Source organism: Salvia splendens, chromosome 1 (assembly GCF_004379255.2).
Source record: "Salvia splendens isolate huo1 chromosome 1, SspV2, whole genome shotgun sequence".
In the NCBI taxonomy this organism is placed as follows: domain Eukaryota; kingdom Viridiplantae; phylum Streptophyta; class Magnoliopsida; order Lamiales; family Lamiaceae; genus Salvia; species Salvia splendens.
In genome coordinates, this window is record NC_056032.1 from 5,411,586 (window position 1) to 5,432,287 (window position 20,702).

Here is a 20,702-nt window from a genome sequence, read left to right on the forward strand (position 1 = left end):
GTTTTGGCCCAACTCAATTTGGCCGATAGGTCAACTATGACCCCCGAGTAACTTCAATCGCATGTGACAATGATACGGGGTCTCCAAAGAACATTGGGGGCAGAGCCGGATGAATAGTCTTCCACGGGGGTATTTTTAACCTCTAATTATGTAATTTTTATTTATTAGGAGTATAATTATGTAATTTTTATTTTTTAGGAGTTTAATTATGTAATTTTTAATATTTAGGATTTTAACTATGTAATTTTTATTTTTTTTTAATTTGTAATAGTATTCCGGATATTTTTAATGCATTTCAATTTGTGGAAATATTTTTTTTAAAATTGAATAATGGAATGGTGGGACCCTTGAGCTTGTCCTTGCGCAAGAGCACGGATGTGGGTGTTGTGCTTTTGCCTAAGAGCATGGAGTAAAAGTGGGTCCGGGCCCATATCTGTGCTCGTTGGCAAGAGTACGGATGGGGATGCTCTTATAACGAGATCTCACTTGCATATATTCCGATGTCAAAATTTGAAAAAAAATTCAAAACATTTCAATTTTTTCGCATAACAACAAATGTCAATATAGTATATAAAATATGTTAATATAATACATGTAGAATGTCATTTTTAAAGCAATGTGTTGACATAAGCAATGTGTTGACATTCTCAGAGCGTTGTATTGATATTTTCAAAACACTATATTGACATTTTCATTCAGAACCCTAATTTGGTAGTTTTTTTATCTGTTCGATTTAATTAATAAAAATAAAAATTACACGTGACAAATTTTAGACCACTAGATTTCTAAAATTTTATGGTCTTAAATTAGTTGTAGTTAGCAACTAGAGACTGAGTTAGCAATTGATCACTCTCGTACCCGTATGAATACAAAAAATGATACTTTTTATAAACAATTGAAGTTTCGTAAATTTTACATATTTACATTTTATGTTAAATGACTTTCCAATTTTGAATCATAATACACTTTCATAAATACTTGAACACTGTTAACTAATGAAGTTTGAAAATTTACTTATTTTCGAGTCAATCACTTGGGGCTCTCGGGCTATTTTCGGGTTGACCATATCGTCGTGAATTTGGTTTCTAATCATTTGAGTGTGAAATTTTTAGGTTATGAATATTCCACTTCAGTGTATTAGATTGATATTTTATTTAAGATCTACTCCTATAAATGATGAATAAAATTGACATCTTAGAGTGTCCACAATGGTTAGGCGCGGCTATAGCCGTGCCTCGGGGCTATCTCGGGGCTATCCATAGTGGAAGAGTTGCCCGCCCCCGGGGCGGACAAGGAGATGGGGGCGGTAGGCGGCAGACAGGCATTCGCCGAGTCCGGGGCGAGGACGCAGCGAGTCCGGGGCGGACACGGCTGATAGCGCGGGCACCTATAGTGGATCGGTGCCCGGCGCGGCTATAGGCGGCGATTTTTTTTAATTCAATTTAATTCACCTATAAATACACCCCATTCCATTCATTATTTTCACAGCATTCCAACTCTTCATCACTCAAAATTTCTCTCACTAGAATTTGTGGTCAGAAATGGACAATTTGTGGAGAGACACTTGGAATGCTCTGATTGAAGAAGTGTGGCACGTAGGGGAGGTGGCGGCGCCGTGTGAATTTTTAGCTGTTTTTTTTAAATTTTCGTTGTATAATTTTACCCTTTTGCAATACAACGAATATTCGGCCTCAATTACCTCGTTTTCTAATTATTTACATTGCGATAATTTTAATTATACCTGATTGAAACTAAAAACATTTTAAAATGAAAATTGATTATAAAATTTGGGGGCTATTGGAAGTATCCACCATAGTGGGCGGAAATAAAATTTTGGGGCTTTGGACAAAAAAACTGGGGCTATGGACAAAAACTGGGGCGGGGCTATTGGGGTGTCCGCTTATTCTGGACACCCTTAGAGTGTCCATTATGGGGGCGGCGCGCCGGCCGCCCCCTTCTCGGCGTCGCCCAGCCTAACCATAGTGGGGAGAACTTCCGCCCCGAGGCGGATAAAATTTATGGGGCGGACGGTCATTCGGCGAGAAATGTGCGAGGACGCGCCGGTGCCGCGCCCACGGGGCGATAGGCGCGCCGGCCTATAGTGGGGGCGGTGCGCTGTGCGGTCCGGGACAGATGAAATTTTGTATTTTTTTTCTTCTAAAATTCAATTTAAATTTACCTATAAACACCTCATTCCATTCATTTTTTCACACCATTCCAACTCTTGTGATGTTCAATAGATTAATATTTCGTTGTATAATTTTTCCAGTACTTTAATACGATGAAAATGTAGTGTTTAATTTTAATTTCTTCACTTATAGCCGTTTTTTTCTAATTACGTATAGTCCGATAATTATTTCAATTTCCTTGCTTTTTTCCTTTTCCACTTCCATACTGAAATATTATCCCTTCCCCACAACTTTAATATTGTGACGCGGTATTAGCCTATGCCGTGTTTTGTTTTGCCATACTTTGATTAAACATAATTTAATTAGTAAAATTAATTGTTGTTATATACCCGACAGCATTAAATAAAAGGCAGTAGTAATTCAATTCAATTCAATTAATATCGGGTGTTGGCGTCCGCGATGAAAAAGGCGAGAATACATAAACGACGAGCCGTAAACCATCAAAGGCGATTGAAAAAAAAAACCATCAAAGGCGATTGAAAAAAAAAACCATCAAAGGCGATTGAAAACGGCGGGCCGTTAAAACAGACGGAAAAGCAGATTCCCCAGATATAGGTAAGACAGTAGAGCTGCCGGATCCACTGTTGCTGCGTCATCACAAAATTAGAGACAAATTAACTTTTTAGTTGCTGCACATATTTATAATTTCGTTTTTCACGTCCACATAGGGCATCCCCAGCGCTGTTGCTATACCGTTCATTAAGAGTATCCACTATAAGGCGAACACGCCCAATAGTCCCGCCCCAGTTTTTGTCCATAGCCCCAATTTTGTTGAGCCCCAAAATTCTATTTCCGCCACTATAGTGGACACCTCCAATAGCCCCAAATTTTATTATTAAAATAATCGCAGTGTAAATAAATAGAAAACGAGGTAATTATGGCCGAATATTCGTTGTATTGCAAACCGGTAAAATTATACAACGAATAATTAAAATAAAATACAACTAAAAACTCCGCCACCGTCTACTCGGTGTCGGAGTCGGCTTCCTCGTCTTCTTCTTCTCCTCCTCCTCCTCCCTCGCTGCTGCCGGACGCGGTTTCCCCAGGATCATTTTCAACGCTCCCCAGTCGTCTCTCAATCCGAGTGATGAGTCGCTTGTAGATGTTCCTGAGGTACGGGTCTTTTTCCCCTGCGTATTTGCTGCATATGTCTTGCAGTTGTTGCATCAACGTTACGTCTATGGTATTGATCAATACCTCGTGGGGTTGCACCGTGGGCTGTGGGATTGGGGCGGACTGGGGGATGCGCGATCCGGACGCGGCCGCCGTTAGGCGGGAGGCACTTCTACCCCCTCTGGCGCTGCGGATAGAGGCATGTTGTCCCGGGGGCCGTCGCCTAATGTGAGTCGCGGCTGGCTCTTCGACTTGCTCGTCGGACTGCTCGAACTCGTGTGAGCCGCTCCCACTGCTGTATTCCCCGGCAAGGTTGTGCCTTGTGCGCTTCGGGCCAGGAGCTGTGCCCACCTCTTGCGCCACGATCGACCTGAATTTCAGACAATCCGCGAGGACAAGATACTCCTCCCACAAGGTGAACTTCGGCGCGCCCGTCTTGTGGTATTGGCCCTCCGATAGGGTCTTCACATCTGTTACGCTTCGGCCACTCTCGGCGTGGCGAAGGTCCTTCTCGTATATGGACGCGAACAGCTTGGTAGCCCGCAGAATCCTACCGAACTTTTTTCGGATCTGTTCTAGGTCGCGCTTCACGGCGCCGTCGGGCTTGAATTCCTCGTATGCCATCATGACGCGCCTCCAAAAGCTCCCCGACTCCTGATCGGTGCCCACCACGGGGTCCGAAGTGGTAGAATCCCACGCCTTCGCCACGGCAATGCTCTCATCTTTGGTGTATGGCTTGCCGCTGCTGGACCCCTCGGCCTGATTAGAGCCACCGCTACCGCCGGCGCCACTGCCCTCGCTACTCGCAATGCCGGGCCAGCTGCCCGAGCGTCCACCGACGTTGCCGGTGCCACGACTGCCGCCTCCGCCCCTACCGCCACTAGGGCCCCGACTGCCGCTACCTCCTCGGGTCGGAACGGGCGTTTCCACCCGCGCTGCCGGCGTATCTGGGATGCCGGAACTGAGCAGACCCATCATAGTATCAAATGCGTCTTGATCTGCTTCGGTGATCGGAGATTGGCTGGCTTGGAAAAGGGAACCCGGCCGCGGCTGGTGAAGTGCGTCTAGGTTAGGTCTGTAATCTCCAAATGCGGAACGACTCAGATTCCGCTGTTAAGGTGGCGGCGTTGGAGAAGACCTCCACGGCTGAAATGGAGGAAGGGGTGGACTCGATGCCCACGGTGCGAGAGATTGATTCCAATTCCAATACTGGGACGGAGTCAATCCATATCCGGCAAAACCCGACGGGTGTGATGTATTGGTGTCATATCCCGATTCCTGAGAGTCGGGTGAGTCGTCGTCTCCTCGATTCATTTTTTAGAGAGTGGTTGTGTGGATAGTGAGTGGATGGATTTTGTGAAAATGGTGAAAAATAAGTAGGGGGTGTGGTATTTATAGAGGGAGTGTAAAAAAATTTCAAATTCCCCGCAACCGGCTAATTTGCCGCGGCTATGTCGTCCACTATAGGCGCCGCGGCTATGTCGTCCACTATAGGTGCCGCGCCTAGCCACCCCGCCGCGTCCTCGCCCCGCACCCGGCTATCCCGCGTCCGCCGCCTCTCGCCCCCCTCGCCGCGTCCTCCCCCGGGGCGGACAACTTCTCCACTATAATCCGCCGCCCCCCCGCCCACCCTCGCGGCTACAGCCGCGTCCACTCCATAGTGGACACCCTAACCGTTCCTTAAACTACTATTTGCGGGCCCCAATATACTTTTTTACTTCATTCCTTAACTAAGGAACAGAACCTGCAACCCTCCGTTCCTTATCCGTTTCTTAATCGTTCCTTAAATTACTATTCATTCAATTTCATTTTTTATTTTTATTTCCAACCCAATTCAATTAAAACAAACACACTTCATTAATAAAAAACACACAACATAAAAAAAATTACAAATAAAATTGTAAAAAATAAAAAACACACAATTAAAATCCTAAAAAATTAAACGTTGCATAATTTAAAATACAAATTTAAAGAAAATATAAAAACTACTCCGCCGGTGAATCATCCCCCGAAGGCGGTCGAGGTGGAGGGGGAGTCGGAATGCCAAGTTGTGCTGCCATATGCACAATTCCGTTCCACCAGGCCGCGTATTGGGAGGGCGAGAAGCGGGAAGTGTCCGCCATTGTGGCGGTCATGTACACCGCCATAAGGGTGTTAGAGCCTCCCCGAGCCCGCCTGGCTTGATTCGCCTCGGCCCTTCCTCGCTCTAGCCGCCTTCGCCCCTTGCGGCCGACGGCGCCCACGGCTGGATCCCCCGTCATCGCCGGCCGTACCCGCAAACTCCTTCGGTGCACCCTCTTGTCTGCCGCTGCCCTCACCGGTGTCACCGGACGAGTATTGGTCACTCGCTGTGTGCTTCGTGCGCTTTTAGGTTGAGCCCGAGTTGGAGCGGACACCGCCGGCCCACCTTTCGTCTTCCTTGACGATCTATCAAATATCAACATATTTGAATTGTTTATCGGTATCCTGGTTGTAGACGCGCAAAGCCGCACTCAGAATGTCGGTTCCCGAAGCTCCGCTTTGATAGTGCGCCGCTTCGGTCGAGTAGATGCCGCAGAATTTTTTGACCTGTTTGTCGACTCGGCCAAAGTGAGAGCGGAGCATCTTATATGTGCGCTTCCGGGACCTTTTCGGCTTAATCTGGTGGTAGATATCAGTGACCTTTTCCAAGAAGCACTTGTTGGGTTGTTGATTCCTGACGATGGGATCGTATGAGACGGTGATCCAGGCGTTGTACACTGACATCGTTTCGTTGTTGCTGTACGGATGCCGGCCTAGATCCTCCTCTTCCTCCTCCTCCTCGCTCGCCTCTGACTCCGCCTTGGAGCTTCGCCCGCCTCGACCTCCTCCCCAGCCTCGGCCTACTCCCAGAGTGGGTTCAACGGGGAAATCCTCCTGAATCTTGGATAATCCCTACGAATACCGCGGGGCGGAGGGACGAGCGTATGCATCCACATCAAAAGTGGGTGGTTGGTACCCACCCGGCGTCGCCGAACCCGCCGTGCCCGGCGTCGATGAACCGGAACCACCCAGTGTGTTGTACATGGTCTCCCAATCGTTAAACGTGTTGAGATCCCACCCGCCGGAGCCGCCACCGCCGAAGTTGCAGTCGCCGGACATTTTTTGATGAGATGTTAGATGAAAATTGGAGAGGAAATGAAGTTGATTTAGGAAGAATAGATGTGTAGTTGTGTGTGAAATGAGGATGAATTATGAGTATTTATAGAGTAAAAAAAGAGAAAAAACGGATATAAATAAACGGTAATATTACCGTTTTAAAAAAATTATTTTTTTAAAAATCGATTTTAAAAAAAAGATTTATTGCGTCAGCACGTGACGACGCCCACTCGCGGGCCGGCGAGTGGGCGTCACGCACGACGCAGGGCGCGCCACGTCGCCGAAGCGCTTGGCGTGACAGCCCGTCCCATCGTCGCGGGACGGCACGACGACGGGCTGGGGACGGAACGCATCGCTGCAACGCGTTCCGCGGCGGTTTCGTCCCTCCGGAACGAAACGCCGGCCGGCGACGGAACGCGTTGTGGATGCTCTCACTCCCTAGTCCAATACCATACTATGTTTTTCTTTTGAATTTCAATATGTACAAAATATGTAGTACTCCCTCCGTCCCATTAAAGATGACTCACCTTCTTTTTTAGTTTGTCCCAATCAAGATGACTCATTATTTAAAATGAAAACACATTTATCCATATTTTATTCCTTCTTTCTTACTTTACTCTCTCCTCTCAACATACAAAATAAAATTATATAAAATCTCGTGCCACACAAAGAAGGGGTCATTTTTCCTTGAACGGAGGAAAAAGTACGTATACTAACTCCTATCACAATAGGAGCTACGTTTGATATAGACACATGTATTAAGAAATCGAAAGAAAAGTCGGTTGAATAAGTTAGTGGACTAGAGTCTATAGGTTCCACTTATATTTAGTTTTACAATAATAAAATATGAGTGAAATAAGTTGGTAATATGTGATATCTCTTGTACTCTACCATTTAGGCCATCTACAATGGGGCGGACGACAGACCTGGGCTTACGCCGTTGCAAAAGTGCACAGTTGCACTCCGACAGTTGGCCTACGACACCAGCGCTGACATGTTCGACGAGTACCTCCACGTCGGGGATACAACAGGCCGCGAGTGCCTGAATAGATTTTGTAGGGGAGATGTCGAGGCCTACAACGACACATATTTGCGAAAGACGACGGCTGTAGATTGCCAGGGCCTTATGAGAATGCACGAGACGGCGCACGACTTTCCTGGAATGCTAGGGAGCATCGACTGTATGCACTGGGAGTGGAAGAATTGTCCGGCGGCGTGGAGAGGCCAATTTACTTGTGGATACAAGGGCAGCCACCCGACGATGATCCTCGAAGCCGTCGCTGACTATCGGCTCTGGATCTGGCATGCTTACTTTGGTGTAGCCGGGTCGAACAACGACATCAACGTCCTCAACTCATCCACCCTCTTCACCGAGCAATGCAACGGCAACGGTCCGGCCATCGAGTTCACTGCCAACAGGCGCCAACACCACAAATGGGGTACTACTTGGCCGATGACATATACCCACGGTGGCCTGTTTTTCTAAAGATGATCAGCTGCCCAATTGGTGATAAGAGAGTTTTCTTTGCTCAAAAGCAGGAGGCGGCGCGCAAGGATGTGGAGCGGGCATTTGGTGTGCTCCAATCAAGGTGGGCAATAGTGAAAGGGCCGGGGCGTCTCTGGTTCAAGGAAATCCTCGCCGATGTCATGTATGCGTGCATAATCTTGCACAACATGATTGTCGAACATGAAGGTGGGAGCATCACCGATTGGATTGATGACGAATTTGCATCCAGCTCCTCCAGCACGGAGACCGCGCCCTCCGCTCGAGGATTACCGACGGGCTTCAATGAGGTTCTATCTAGACAAGCCTCAATGCGCAACCAACACGACTATGCGCAACTCATGAACGACATGATTGAAGAAGTGTGGGCCCGTAACCGCCGTCGCTGAGTTTGCATATTTTTTTTGTAATCCGTATTGTAATGTATTAATTTTGTAAATGAAATGAAGGTTTTCCTAATTTTTGTAGTTATTTAAATATTCAAATAGAAGAAAATGCTTAGGGCGCCCACTGCAGATGGAAGGGTAGGAGGATAAAATGCTGATGTGGCGCTACATAGGGCGGGCTTTAGGGCGCGCCTTAGGGTGCCTCATTGTGGATGACCTTATGATAAAAGTGAAATATGACTATTATTGTAGGATAAACTGAAATAGCAAAATATTAGTATTTAATAATTTAAATAGATAATTATATAAAAAATATAAGTAATATAACTTCTTAATTGAAGAAAATAATAAAATAACGAAATACTAATTGCTGATTTTATATAAAAGGTTTTAGTTATGGTGAGACGATTAATAATGTAATACTACTACTATTCTACTACCGCGTAACCGTAACGAAACAAAAGTCTCTCTTATGACGTCATGATGTAATTTTTTAGTGTTAAATCATAGTAATTTTTTTTCAAACTACATCAAACTTCAAAAAAGTATTCACTCTGTGCATTTTTATCAACTTGTATTCTATTTTGGATCTTCCAATAAAATTGAGTCATTTTGTTTGATGCATTTTATTTGCATTCTTTTTAAACATTACTAATCTATTAGCAGTACTAGTTTTTTTTTTAATTCTCTTTTTTATTTTATTCCCATCCTTACTTTATTCTTATTTTACTTTAAGTCACTAAAGATTGAATAGTTAATCGTAGTGTTCAAATTAAACACATCAATACTACTGAGAGAAAGAGTATACTATTATATGTTAATATCAATTTATAACAAAATTACAGAAAAAAAGAGATTCAAAATTCACTAATAATTGGCAAATTTATAATCAAGTTGGGTTTTCACAATACATTAACTTGTAAATTTTCACATTAAATTACATTAAAGTGGTGATATTTTCTGAATTGACGAATGGGTAATACTCCACTACTTAATAGTAACAACACAACACCTATTCTGAGGTTTCTCCAACAAATTTTTTTCCTAATGTTTTTGTTAACCAACTAAGGATGAGGTTTTATTACTACCTAAAATTTAAGAACATAGCAATTAAACAAATTAAAAAAACTAATGTGATAAGCATTCTAAATAAATTTGGCGTAATGGTGGACGTGGGGACGAACCCAAGTTTTCTTCATATTCAAGATAAATACATGCACCGACTTAAAGTGAAAACTTTAGACTTGTGTTTGACAGAAATAGAAATTGAACTTTCAGCCAAAAGGATAAAATTAATCCAAACTCGGTATAAAATAATTATTCTATTACTGCAATATTTTTTTAAAAATGTATCTGTTCATCACGAAATGAATGTAATTAATTAGAATGAAATGCATCAACCATACAATTACTCCTTGTTTTTATGAAGAAAATAAATGAACTCAAAATATATTGTGTGGTCGGATTTGGTTGCACTACACTCTTTAGGGCATCCGCAGATGTGCGGATGTCCCAGCGGAATTTTCCGCGGAATTTCCAAAAACACTTTCTGCCACGTCATAAGGACTTCTCACTGTTCTGCCACGTTATACGGACTTCCCACTGCACAGTGGCGGAATTTCCCTACGGAATTCTCACATTAAAAAAATCACAAATTCACAAATTAAATAATTTCCGGAAGTAAACAATTTACGTAATTAAAATTTCGACGAAAATAAGGAAAAAATTCCATTAAAATAAGAAAAGTACATTTCACCAAATAAAAAAAATACATTTCAATAATTAAAAACTACATCAACGACGACCCCTACGAAGCCACACTTCTTCAATAATATCGTTCTGGAGTCGAACGTGAGCTTGTTTTTGGCGCATGTCGGCAAATGCACGGACTCGATCGACGTCGTCAAGTGGTGCGAAATGAAACGAAGTTCAACGAGCGGTATATATAGACATTACAAAAAAAATGAAATAAAGCGGAATTCCGCGGGAGTCGACGCAATGGCGGACGTCCCCGCGGAATTCCGTGCGGAATTCCGCTTAATGCCGCGGACCTGCGACGTCCTCAGCCCAATTCTGTATCCGTGGCAGGCACGCCTAATGGCGGACGTCCGCGACGGAATTCCGGGACGTTCGTGGGAATTCCGCGCTTAAGTCCGCCATTGCGGATGCTTTTATTAATTGCCGGAAACATCACCATTCACGACCTAACTATTAAAGGTAAAAAATGTATACTACCAACAGTCCACGTCCACCCACTGTCCCACTATTTTGGAGTCCTTCGCCATATCTCACTATAAATAAACTAGAGTATATTTTAAAAAATATAAATCTTACCATAGCTTAGATCTATTCAATCTATATCAGTGCAAAATATTCTTAGAACGCAAAATTATTTCAAAATTTTAGAACTCATTGTCTAATATCCAATGTATTACACTATTTAGTTTGCATTTTACTTTCGGTTGCAAAGTGATGGAATCATATGGAGTACAATAAATAGCGAATGTTCGACAATATATAATCAAATACTATATGAGCCGAAAGGTGATATCATAAGTTCCAAAAGCACTACAACAATTATCCATCCTATGATGAATAGTAGTAAGATTATAAGTTAAGAAACTTAATTTACTGAATCAAACTAATAAAAATTAAATACGAAATATTATAAATTAAGATGACTTACTTAACAATAACTACATTGGAATATCTCATAAAACATGAATCAATTACAATAGAACGAATGAAGTACTTGTGTTTGATTTGATTCATGTTCGATTTCATTATTCCATCTTGTGTGGTGGACTATATTGTAATTGTATACCAATATCCAATTAAAAACGAATTACCCAATTAATTTAGTTTAGAGCTTATGAGTTTTCTTTCGTTTGATGGTACCCAAAGTCCAATGATGCGACGATACCCACTGACTCCACCTCTCATTTAGCCGCGATGATACTAGTTGATTCTAGTTCTCCTTTCGTCTCATCAATGACCACCTCAAGAGATATTGAATCCATTTCGACGAATCTCATAGGTTAGAATTTTACAGCCTCTTCACAACTCACACCATTCACAAAGTCCACTAAGAGACATTAAAAAACTCAACATAATTTTGTAAAAATAGTGTACCCAATCTATAAATAAAAATATGTCGACTAGTTTTCTTCGAGCACTACATCACTTCGCCAACAAACAGGCGCACGTCGTCGCCAGCTCCGCAGAAAACATTTCCCTTAATCTCTATCAAAAACTTAGTTATTTAATTAATTAATTAATCCTCAATTATAGTCATTCGGCAGGCCCACAACTGGTTCACATGCAAACCGCGTGAGGTGGTGTCAGACCTGACCCCACCACGCCCCTCTTCTTTTCCACTTATTTCCATCCAATTTTCCATCCCAAAATTCCATTCTTCATAGACGTATATATATATATAAAAAAAGACAATCGCCAAATTACCCTATTCAGGGCTGACAATTTTTGGCACGACACGATAACACGACACAAATCCACACGAAATTAATGGGTATGTGTTAAAGCTTATTGGGTTGTCACACGTTAAGAAATAATATTATTATAGTGTCTTTATTGTGTCGTGTCATATATGTGTTGTTATCGTGTCGTGTTGATCCGAAGTGGTTCGTGTCATTAATGAGTTCGTGTCGTGTTCGTGTCGTTATCGTGTCGACACGATAACGACACAAGACGCACGATTTGCCACCCTTACTATCTGTATCATGATAGTTAAGACATTTTTTTAATACTCCCTCCGTCCCGCGTTACTTGAACGTTTCCTTTTAGGCACGGAGATTAAGGAATGAGTGATAGACAAAATCAAATATTACAGCTGTAGGTGATAATTTTTACTAAAAATGGAAAGAGTGCAAATAACTTGGGACGCCCAGAAAGGAAATACGTGCAAGTAACACGGGACGGAGGGAGTACGAGACTTAATAAATTGATATGATAAAAATTAAAATGAAGAGAATAAAATAAGGAAGGAAATAAAGTAAGAAAAATAAAGTAAGAAAAATAAAGAAAGAGTAAACTACAACAAAAAAGGAAATAAAAATAGATTTAATTTGGTATTTTATAATACCCTTTAAAAATAGTGTTGTAAATAAAAATAGATTTAATTTGGTATTTTATAATACCCTTTAAAAATAGACTAATTTATTTAAGGAAATTTTTTCCTCTCTGTTAAAGTGGATATCAATTTTTACTAACAATATCCAATTACTTTTTTATTTCTATCTTTACTTAGATTAATTGTGCATTTTAGAGACAGAAGAAATAATATTTAATCAAATTATAATTTATTCCACGGTTTTATGAATAAACACCAAAAGAAAAAAAAAACTGAAACAAATTTATTATTCCACCCGCTTCCAACTTCCCAGCAATCTGAAATTTCTCTCTCCTTAAACGACCATCCATCACTCTCTCTCTCTCTATCCGTAAAATTGTGTGCTGGGCCCACAGGGCTATTTCCCACCATTTTAGTGGTGGCTATAATTATTAAACCTTCATGAGGCAGCAATGGAATTCATAAATAATCCCCTGTATCTCTCCCTCTCTCTCTCTTCCGTAATCCCTGCCTTTGATATTTTCCACCCTTCGATAATTCTCCTACGTGTGTATATATACAAACACACACGCGAAGGCAGAGAGAGAAAGAGACAGGATAGTTTGCTTGTTTCTTTATTCTCTTTTTGTGAAAAAATGGCGCGAGAATTGGGATTCTGGCTTCCGTCGGAGATTCTCACCGACGACGACCTTCTCACCGACTTCAAACCCGACGATTTCTCGTACGGATTTGGGAACTCGCTCGGTTTCAACTCGGATCTGAGTTCACCCGCCGAGTTGGTCACGGAGACAGAGAGCGAGGACGACGACTTACTCCTCTCCGACTTGACTCGGAAGCTTTCTCAGTCTTCGCTACTCAGCGACTATGCTTCAAAGGTATGGTTCAACTCTTTTACTTGCTTTGATTTTTTTCCCTTTCAATTTTTTTTTTGATTTTGAATCGTGAATTTTTAAGGGGTGGAAGGTTTGTGGTTCGCCGCAATCGACTCTGTGCGGGTGCAAGCCCAGCCCGGCTGTCAGCCCGAACTCGGTGCACGGCTTCTGCTCGCCTCCGGATGCGGAGGACTACATGCGCCAGGATTTCCTCCACGCGGCTGCGGAGGAGGTGGCGAGGATGCGGATGGTTGAGGAAACGGCGGCGTTTTACTCGTCCAAGCACTTCCCTGCGCAGGTCAAACCCCGCACCGGCGCCAGCCCTGCCCCTCAGATTTTCCCCAATTCGGCCTCTGGTTTCTTCTACCCGAATAAAGCTGGATCCCAACCTTATCTCTCTTCTCAGCTACTACAAGCAGCCAAGGTCTGCACCGCAACCTTTGAGCCTCTGTTTATTTCCGGAGATTCGTTTTTTTTTTGTTTCTGATTTCGATGTTTTAATCAGATGAAGAAGAATGGAGAATACATGAACGGAATCGCCGAGTTTCAGCTTCGGAACAGAAGGGGAAATGTCGGAGATGGAAGGACTCAAGTTACGCCCATGGCGACTTGGCCGGGTTTGCACCAAACCGGTTCTGGTATGCGGCCGGCTTACCGCGCTGAACCCGGTCTAAAGAAAGAACGAACTGGAACCGGCGTTTTCCTGCCTCAGAGATTCGGTTCACTTCCTGCTGAAAATCGCAAGAAATCAGGTGATTTGGGGATTGTAGAATTTTCACCTCCCGATTTTTTTTTCCTGTTTGAACATTTTCTGATTCTTCGGCTGTATTTTTGGATTGCAGTTCCTACAAATGTTTTGGTGCCAGAAAAAGTGTTCCACGCGTGGAACATCAACGTGGACGCCATTGATGCCCAGCTCCACCGCAACGCAAGAGATTATGGATCTTCGAATTTCGATCTTGGTAATTATTTCGTTTCCTTGTATGTATCACAATCTCTCCAGAGCTCAGTTTACGCAAGATCTAATTTCTTCATTTGATTCGATTTTGACAGACGCCGCATTGAAGCACAGGAAAATTCTGATGATGGCTCAACAGAGAAGAAGTCTCGCGGCGCAGCCTGCCATGAATCAACAACTCAGGCTGCCTCGAGATTGGACTTACTGAATCTTCAATTATCGTGGCGGAATTTGGGGGTTAGGGTTAGCAGCAGTAGTAGGTGAAATTCAGCAGTGAAGTAGATGATGATGATGAAAGGGAAATAAAGTCGTTGAAATAAAATGTAAAAATCTGAATTAATAGGTGAGATTTTATTAGGTTTATTTTGTGGTGGTTGCTTGCCGCCGGCGAGATTGGCGGTGGAGTATGACCGGTGAGCTGGAGTCTGGTTTTGGTTGTTACTCCACTCTCTAGCTGTGTTTTTCTGTTACTAATTGAAAACTTCAAATATGAATGATAATTATGATATGAAAGATTATTACTCCTATTATTGAGTTTACATTATGATTTTTAGTATTATTGGCATTTTTTTCTCTTCCTAAAAAAGAAATAATACAGTAACAAATTTTCTAATTATTTTTCTCATTGAAGGTATTGGTAAAGTTGACTCTTTTGTGACACTATCTTTTCAAAGAGATAAAACAGTTTGGTTGAGTTTTTCTTACATAAATATTACTTCCTTCGTTCCATAATAAATGTTACAATTTCCTTTTTAATTTGTTCCAAAAATTATATCACAATTTCTTTTTTTTATTTCCTCTCATATTAATATAAATATATTATTTTTTCTCTCCACCTAACACACAAAACATTACCTAAAATCCTGTGCCAATCCCCCTAAGTGTGTCATGTAGTATTATAGGACCGAGGGAGTACTTCGATATTAATAAGTTTAACGGTTACGATTTTGACAAAAATTAAAAATCGGCTTTCGAGGTCAAGTTCAAATTGGGTATGTAATGAAGTACAAAAGGAACAAACTAAGGATAAATATAATTTTAATTACATTGCAAACAAAAAATGAATAATTTTTTTAAAGCAAGTTGCATAACTTACAATTTAACTCGGGAAGCCTAATCTTCGACGTTTTTAAGGGTCAATAGTATTTCCAAAATATATGAAAGCAACATGAAGACTTAGGTTATACTTCCAAATGTTGGAAATTCCATAATTTTTTAATATTGATAGGGACCTGCACCAGCCACTCCATACAAATGCCGACGAGCCACTGGGAACAGACGTAGAAAATGAAGAAGTCAACAAATCAAACGATGATGAGGAGCAGCCCGTGACCGAAGGATCGGGACTACCGAAGCGTAACGCGAGCATGCCAAAACACCTCGCTGATTATGAGCTTTATTAGATAGATATTAATTAATTGTTTTTCCTTGTTTTCTTTTCCTTTTTTTTTTGCTATTTATTTCCTTTCATCGAACCCTTTTAATTTAGGATAGATTTACTAAATCTTTTCGAGTTTTCTTCTTGATTCTTTCTCGAATCGTAGAGTCCAATCAAACAGGGTTGTGATCCTATAAATAATAGGATCCATTAGAGAGTCAAAATCATCGAGATATATGAAATAAAGTTTTAATTCTCGAAGGACTCTATTTTACCTAGAACTTCAACTAGGTTTTGCTATTGTTTTCTTCAATCTTTACTACAAACACATGTGCTCACAATATGATAGGATTAGAGTGTCCACAATGGTGGCCCTTGAAGGCCACCAAATGTGGCCTGGCCACCATTCGTGGCTCTCTTGTGGCCTTCACAATGGTAAAGGCCATGAAATGTATAAAAACAATAGGGCCACGAAATGTGACCCTCTCCAAAAAATAAAATTAATTTGTTTGCTTTTGTAATAATATTTTTTAATTTGTGTCTAATAAATTTTATTAGTCTTTAAATTTATGATATTTATAAAGTTAATTAAAATAAAATAATTTGGATTGTAAACAAAAAAAAATTCACAACCTAAAAAAATGTAACAATAATTTCGTTGTATTATATTAAAATAGAAAAATTATACAACGAAAGTGATCTAGTTTAAAAACACTGGGGGAAACCCAAATCACTCTGCGGCGCTACTTCTAAGGTTCCAGACCTCTTCAATCATATCAGCCTGCAGTGATGAATGCGATATTTGGCTCCGCATGTCGGTGTACCGCTGGATCAAGTATTCATTACTACGTGGTACACCCATCTGCAGGGGCTACATGGCAGTACCCGAGCTCGAACTAGCACCATCTTCCGGTGTCCACCGCTCTGCAGCAAATCCTTCGTCATCTATTATCATATTGTGCAATATGATACATGCAGTCATGATGTCTGCGACATCATTTTCGTGCCATTGTCGAGCCGGGCAGCGTATAATTGCCCATCGCGCTTGGAGTACACCAAAAGCTCGCTCCACATCCTTCCTAGCACCCTCTTGTTTTTTCGCGAAGTAGGTTTGCTTCGGTCCAACGGGTTGTCGGATCGTCTTCACAAACACGGGCCAGCGAGGGTATATCCCATCGGCCAAATAGTACCCCATGTTGTACTGAGTGCCGTTGGCCATGAATCTAACTTGCGGACCCTCACCCGGCTCTCGTCATTGAACAGGTGGGACGATCGTAGAACGTTGATGTCATTGTTCGATCCAGCGACCCCAAAATACGCGTGCCAGATTCGCAAGCGGTTATCAGCAATTGCTTCAAGAATCATCGTCGGGTGTCGGCCTTTGAAACCAGCCACCGGGCAGTTCCTCCACTCCCAGTGCATGCAATCGATGCTCCCCAACATCCCTGGAAAATGATGTACAGTCCCGTGCATATCCATCAGACGTTGGCAATCATCAGCCGATGGCTTCCGTAGATATTCCCCTTTGAAGATATCCTTAATGCCCCTGCAAAACTGCCTCAACATCTGTAGGGTAGTCGTTTCGCCCATCTGTCGGTATTCGTCGAACATGTTAGCGAGCCCGACATATGCAAGCTGTCTAATTGCCATGGTACACTTCTGGTATGTCGACAAGCCGGGTCGGCCGGAGGCATCATATCGCAAGTTGAAGCACCTGAACCGCTGCGCCAAACACGTCGCTATATGGACGAAGAGACGTTGCGACATTCTGAATCGCCGACGGAAAATTTCTGCCGGATAACGGGCGTTCTCGTTGAAGTAGTCATCCATCAACCGGCGGTCAGCCCCGGTATGATCACGGTCGAAAAATCGCCGATGATATAATGGCCGAGGGACTCCCGCCGCCGCCGCGGCCTCCGCCGCATCTTCCGCCTCGTCGGCTTCACGTTGCACCGCTGCAACAAGGTTTTGGAACTCCAGATCTACCGCTTGTTGGAATTGTTCATCGTCGGAATCCATAGTTCCAAGGTTGTATAGAAATTGGAATGAAAGATTGGAGCAAAATGGAAGTAAAATGGAGTTGGAAAAATAGAAATGAGAGTGTATATTTATAAAGTAATTTTCGAAACTTAAAAAAATAAAATAAAAAAATTCACGCGGCCCGCTGCAGTGGAGGGCAGCGGCTCCCACGGCTCAGCCGCGTGAAGGCCGCGGCCGCGGCTCACCCTCGGCTCCCGGCCCTGCGCCCCGGCTCTCGGCTCTCTGCAATGGGGGGCCGCGCACCGAGCCGCGGGCCGCGGCTCCCCCACTGTGGACACTCTTAGAAGCCTATCAAATATTGGAATTGAATTGTTCTATATCTTCCATTCAATTACTTCTAGGTTCTAGCCGTCTAGGTCTTTCGGTTTCGATTGTTGTAATCGGTGTCCACAAATAAAAACCGTCGTTTCAGAAGGAAATTAAGAAATACTACTTTACTACTACTACTATTATTTAGTTATGATTATTATAAACCTATACAAAAATGAATTGAAGTAAAAACGTAAATATAAAGACAAACCATAGATATGATAACTTAAATTTTGTTGGAATTAAGTTCATACTTTAGTAAGTATAATTGAACAAGTTTATATGCATTTATGCAAAATTAAAAATTCTACCAAAATATTCATTCCACGACATGACAATTACGCGTATGTAGTGTTGGAATAAATTATTCTTTAAAGACATATAACACCGAGTAAAATAATATAATTTTTTTCGAAATAAGAAAAGGAAATAAGGTTATATTAACGTCGGCAAAAAGAGAAATAATGTACTACTATGATTCATAATCTAAGTGGATAAATCAACTGTATGCCTTAAACTAATCATATTTGAAAGCACTTTTTGACACATTGGGGTCAGTCTCAAACATGGGTCAATTTTATTTTAATTGGGCTGAATATATTTTTGTTTGTTTGTAGGCCTAATTTATCACAATAAGATTGTGAATGAGAATGTTATCCACAGTCTCTATCTATATTAATAAATACTATATTTAAATCATAGCAGTATGGAACTATTTTCTTGCACCTATAGTTCACCCCCACTCAATGCCTAGCAAAAATATGGAGTACATAATCTAAATGAAACTATAGAAAATGACAAAAAAACGCAGAGTACAAAAGCAAATGCAATAAAGAGAGGGAGAGGCTTTTAAGCCCACATATTTTTTTTCTATTTTGAAATTATTGGTAATTATCAGAAAATGTCTTTAGCGCTTATCAAGATAATCAATCGAAGACTAAAATGTTTGAAGTTGGATACTAGATTAGTGAGTAAAGGAAAAAGAATATATACCAAAAAGAGATGAATGAAGCAAAAGTTTAGGAAGAATAAGAGAGATTTTGAATAAGAAGAAGACTGCAAATTTGATAGTACATCGTTCAGTATATATATTTGCATGTAAGAAAAATACTCCATAAATTAGCATAGTCTCTATTAATATAGAACTCCTCCCTCCGTTCCTTGTTAGTTGAGTTATTTTCTATTTTGGAAAGTTTTAATATAATTCAATCATTTCTATTTTTTATAAAAAGTAACACTTTCTATTACTTTATTCTCTCTTCATCTCTCTTATTTTATCTTCTTGTCAAAAAAAGTGTTTTAATTAACAAGGAACAAAATGAGTATTAGTACTATTTTTTCTATCTGCCACTGTTCAAGCCACACACAAATATACTGCTGCCCTTTCATTTTTTTAAGTAATTAACAGCATTATTTATCAACGGGCGGTTCAATGACTAATTTGTACTCTGATTTGTAGATATGTGACATTTGGTCCAAAAATTTCTACGCTCGCATAATTCGTTACTACAAATAATAAAAATAACTATGACAAATATTAACATATAAATAAAAAATTAGTACTAATAAATAATAAGTGGACGGATAGAGAAATATAAATAATCACATTTTGATATTATGGTATTTCGTTCTCTTATTAGAGCATCCAAGATGGGCCCTATAGTCCGCCTTACGCTCCGCCACATCATCATTCTATCCTCTTACCCTTCCACCTGCACTGGGACGTCTTACAGTCCGCTCTATAGTTTTCCCAACTATTTTATTAATTAATTTTTTATGTTTTCAAATATGTCATGCAAAATAAAAAAAACACTACGATTAAAGGCAAATCCTGCGTTACTAATTAATTTTTTTTTACAAGAGTTAGAAATAAAAAACAAGTTCACTAAATCCTACATTACTAATCCTTCATTCCCAGCTTGCGGCGCAGATCATCGATCATCCACTTGAGGTATTCGACTTTGCCCGGGTCCTCGCACTGGATGAGGGCGTGGTGCATGTCCCGCGTAGGCTTGGGTAATCACCGGGATTCATTTTTAGTGTATGGAAGAGTGGAGTGAATGGAAGAGTGAAGTTGTGGTGTATATATATAATAAATTTTGAAGAATTTAAAAAAAAAAAGAAAAACGCGTTGCTTCGTCCGCGGTATTGTCTGCGTGACCCGCAGTGGAGCGGACGATGCGTGGTCGAAGCCCTATCGTCCGCGGACGAAGCATACGGCGTGGACGATGGATGTGCCTAGGGGTGGGTCGGTACGGTATACCGTACCGACCGTGCCATACCGCATACCGTACCGGAAAGTACGGTATGACAAAATTCAATACCGATATCGTACCGAATTTTCGGTATACCGGAAATTCGGTATGATATTTTTTGATACCGTTACCATACCGTTATTACGGTATACCGTAATAACGGTATGGTAACGGTAACGGTATACCGAAAAAAACCTATTGTGTCCAAAATATTTAAAATAACAATCCAAGTGTTCAACTATTTAAAAAAGCCCAAAATAATAAAACTTCATCACAATCAAATCTTGTTCATAGCATTCAAATTAATAAAACTTCAACATTCAAATCTAAAACAATTTATGAAGTCATGATCAACAATATTATCTTCATTTCTTGCAACCACGTTGTCTTCATTTCTCAAAATTCCACAAAAAATCGTTGAAGATGACCCTGCATTTGATAACCTTTATTAATAGTCGAGCATAATCACAATACACAAACAACCAAACCAA

The 20,702-nt window shown here is 41.2% G+C and overlaps 1 protein-coding gene across 2 annotated transcripts; it reads left to right on the forward strand.

The window, feature by feature from the left end:
- The first annotated feature begins 12,847 nt into the window (after positions 1 to 12,847).
- On the forward strand, positions 12,848 to 14,756 carry LOC121794573. 2 transcript variants are annotated; one of them, XM_042192804.1, is made up of 5 exons: positions 12,848 to 13,274; positions 13,363 to 13,695; positions 13,777 to 14,023; positions 14,114 to 14,233; positions 14,325 to 14,756. In XM_042192804.1, exons 1-5 carry the CDS (start codon positions 12,852 to 12,854, stop codon positions 14,435 to 14,437), a joined length of 1,236 nt encoding a protein of 411 aa, XP_042048738.1. In that variant the 5' UTR covers positions 12,848 to 12,851; the 3' UTR covers positions 14,438 to 14,756. The 2 variants fall into 2 exon arrangements, with proteins under 2 accessions (XP_042048738.1, XP_042048729.1); XM_042192795.1 differs by having other exon boundaries at positions 12,851 to 13,274; positions 13,354 to 13,695.
- Positions 14,757 to 20,702: the final 5,946 nt, after the last annotated feature.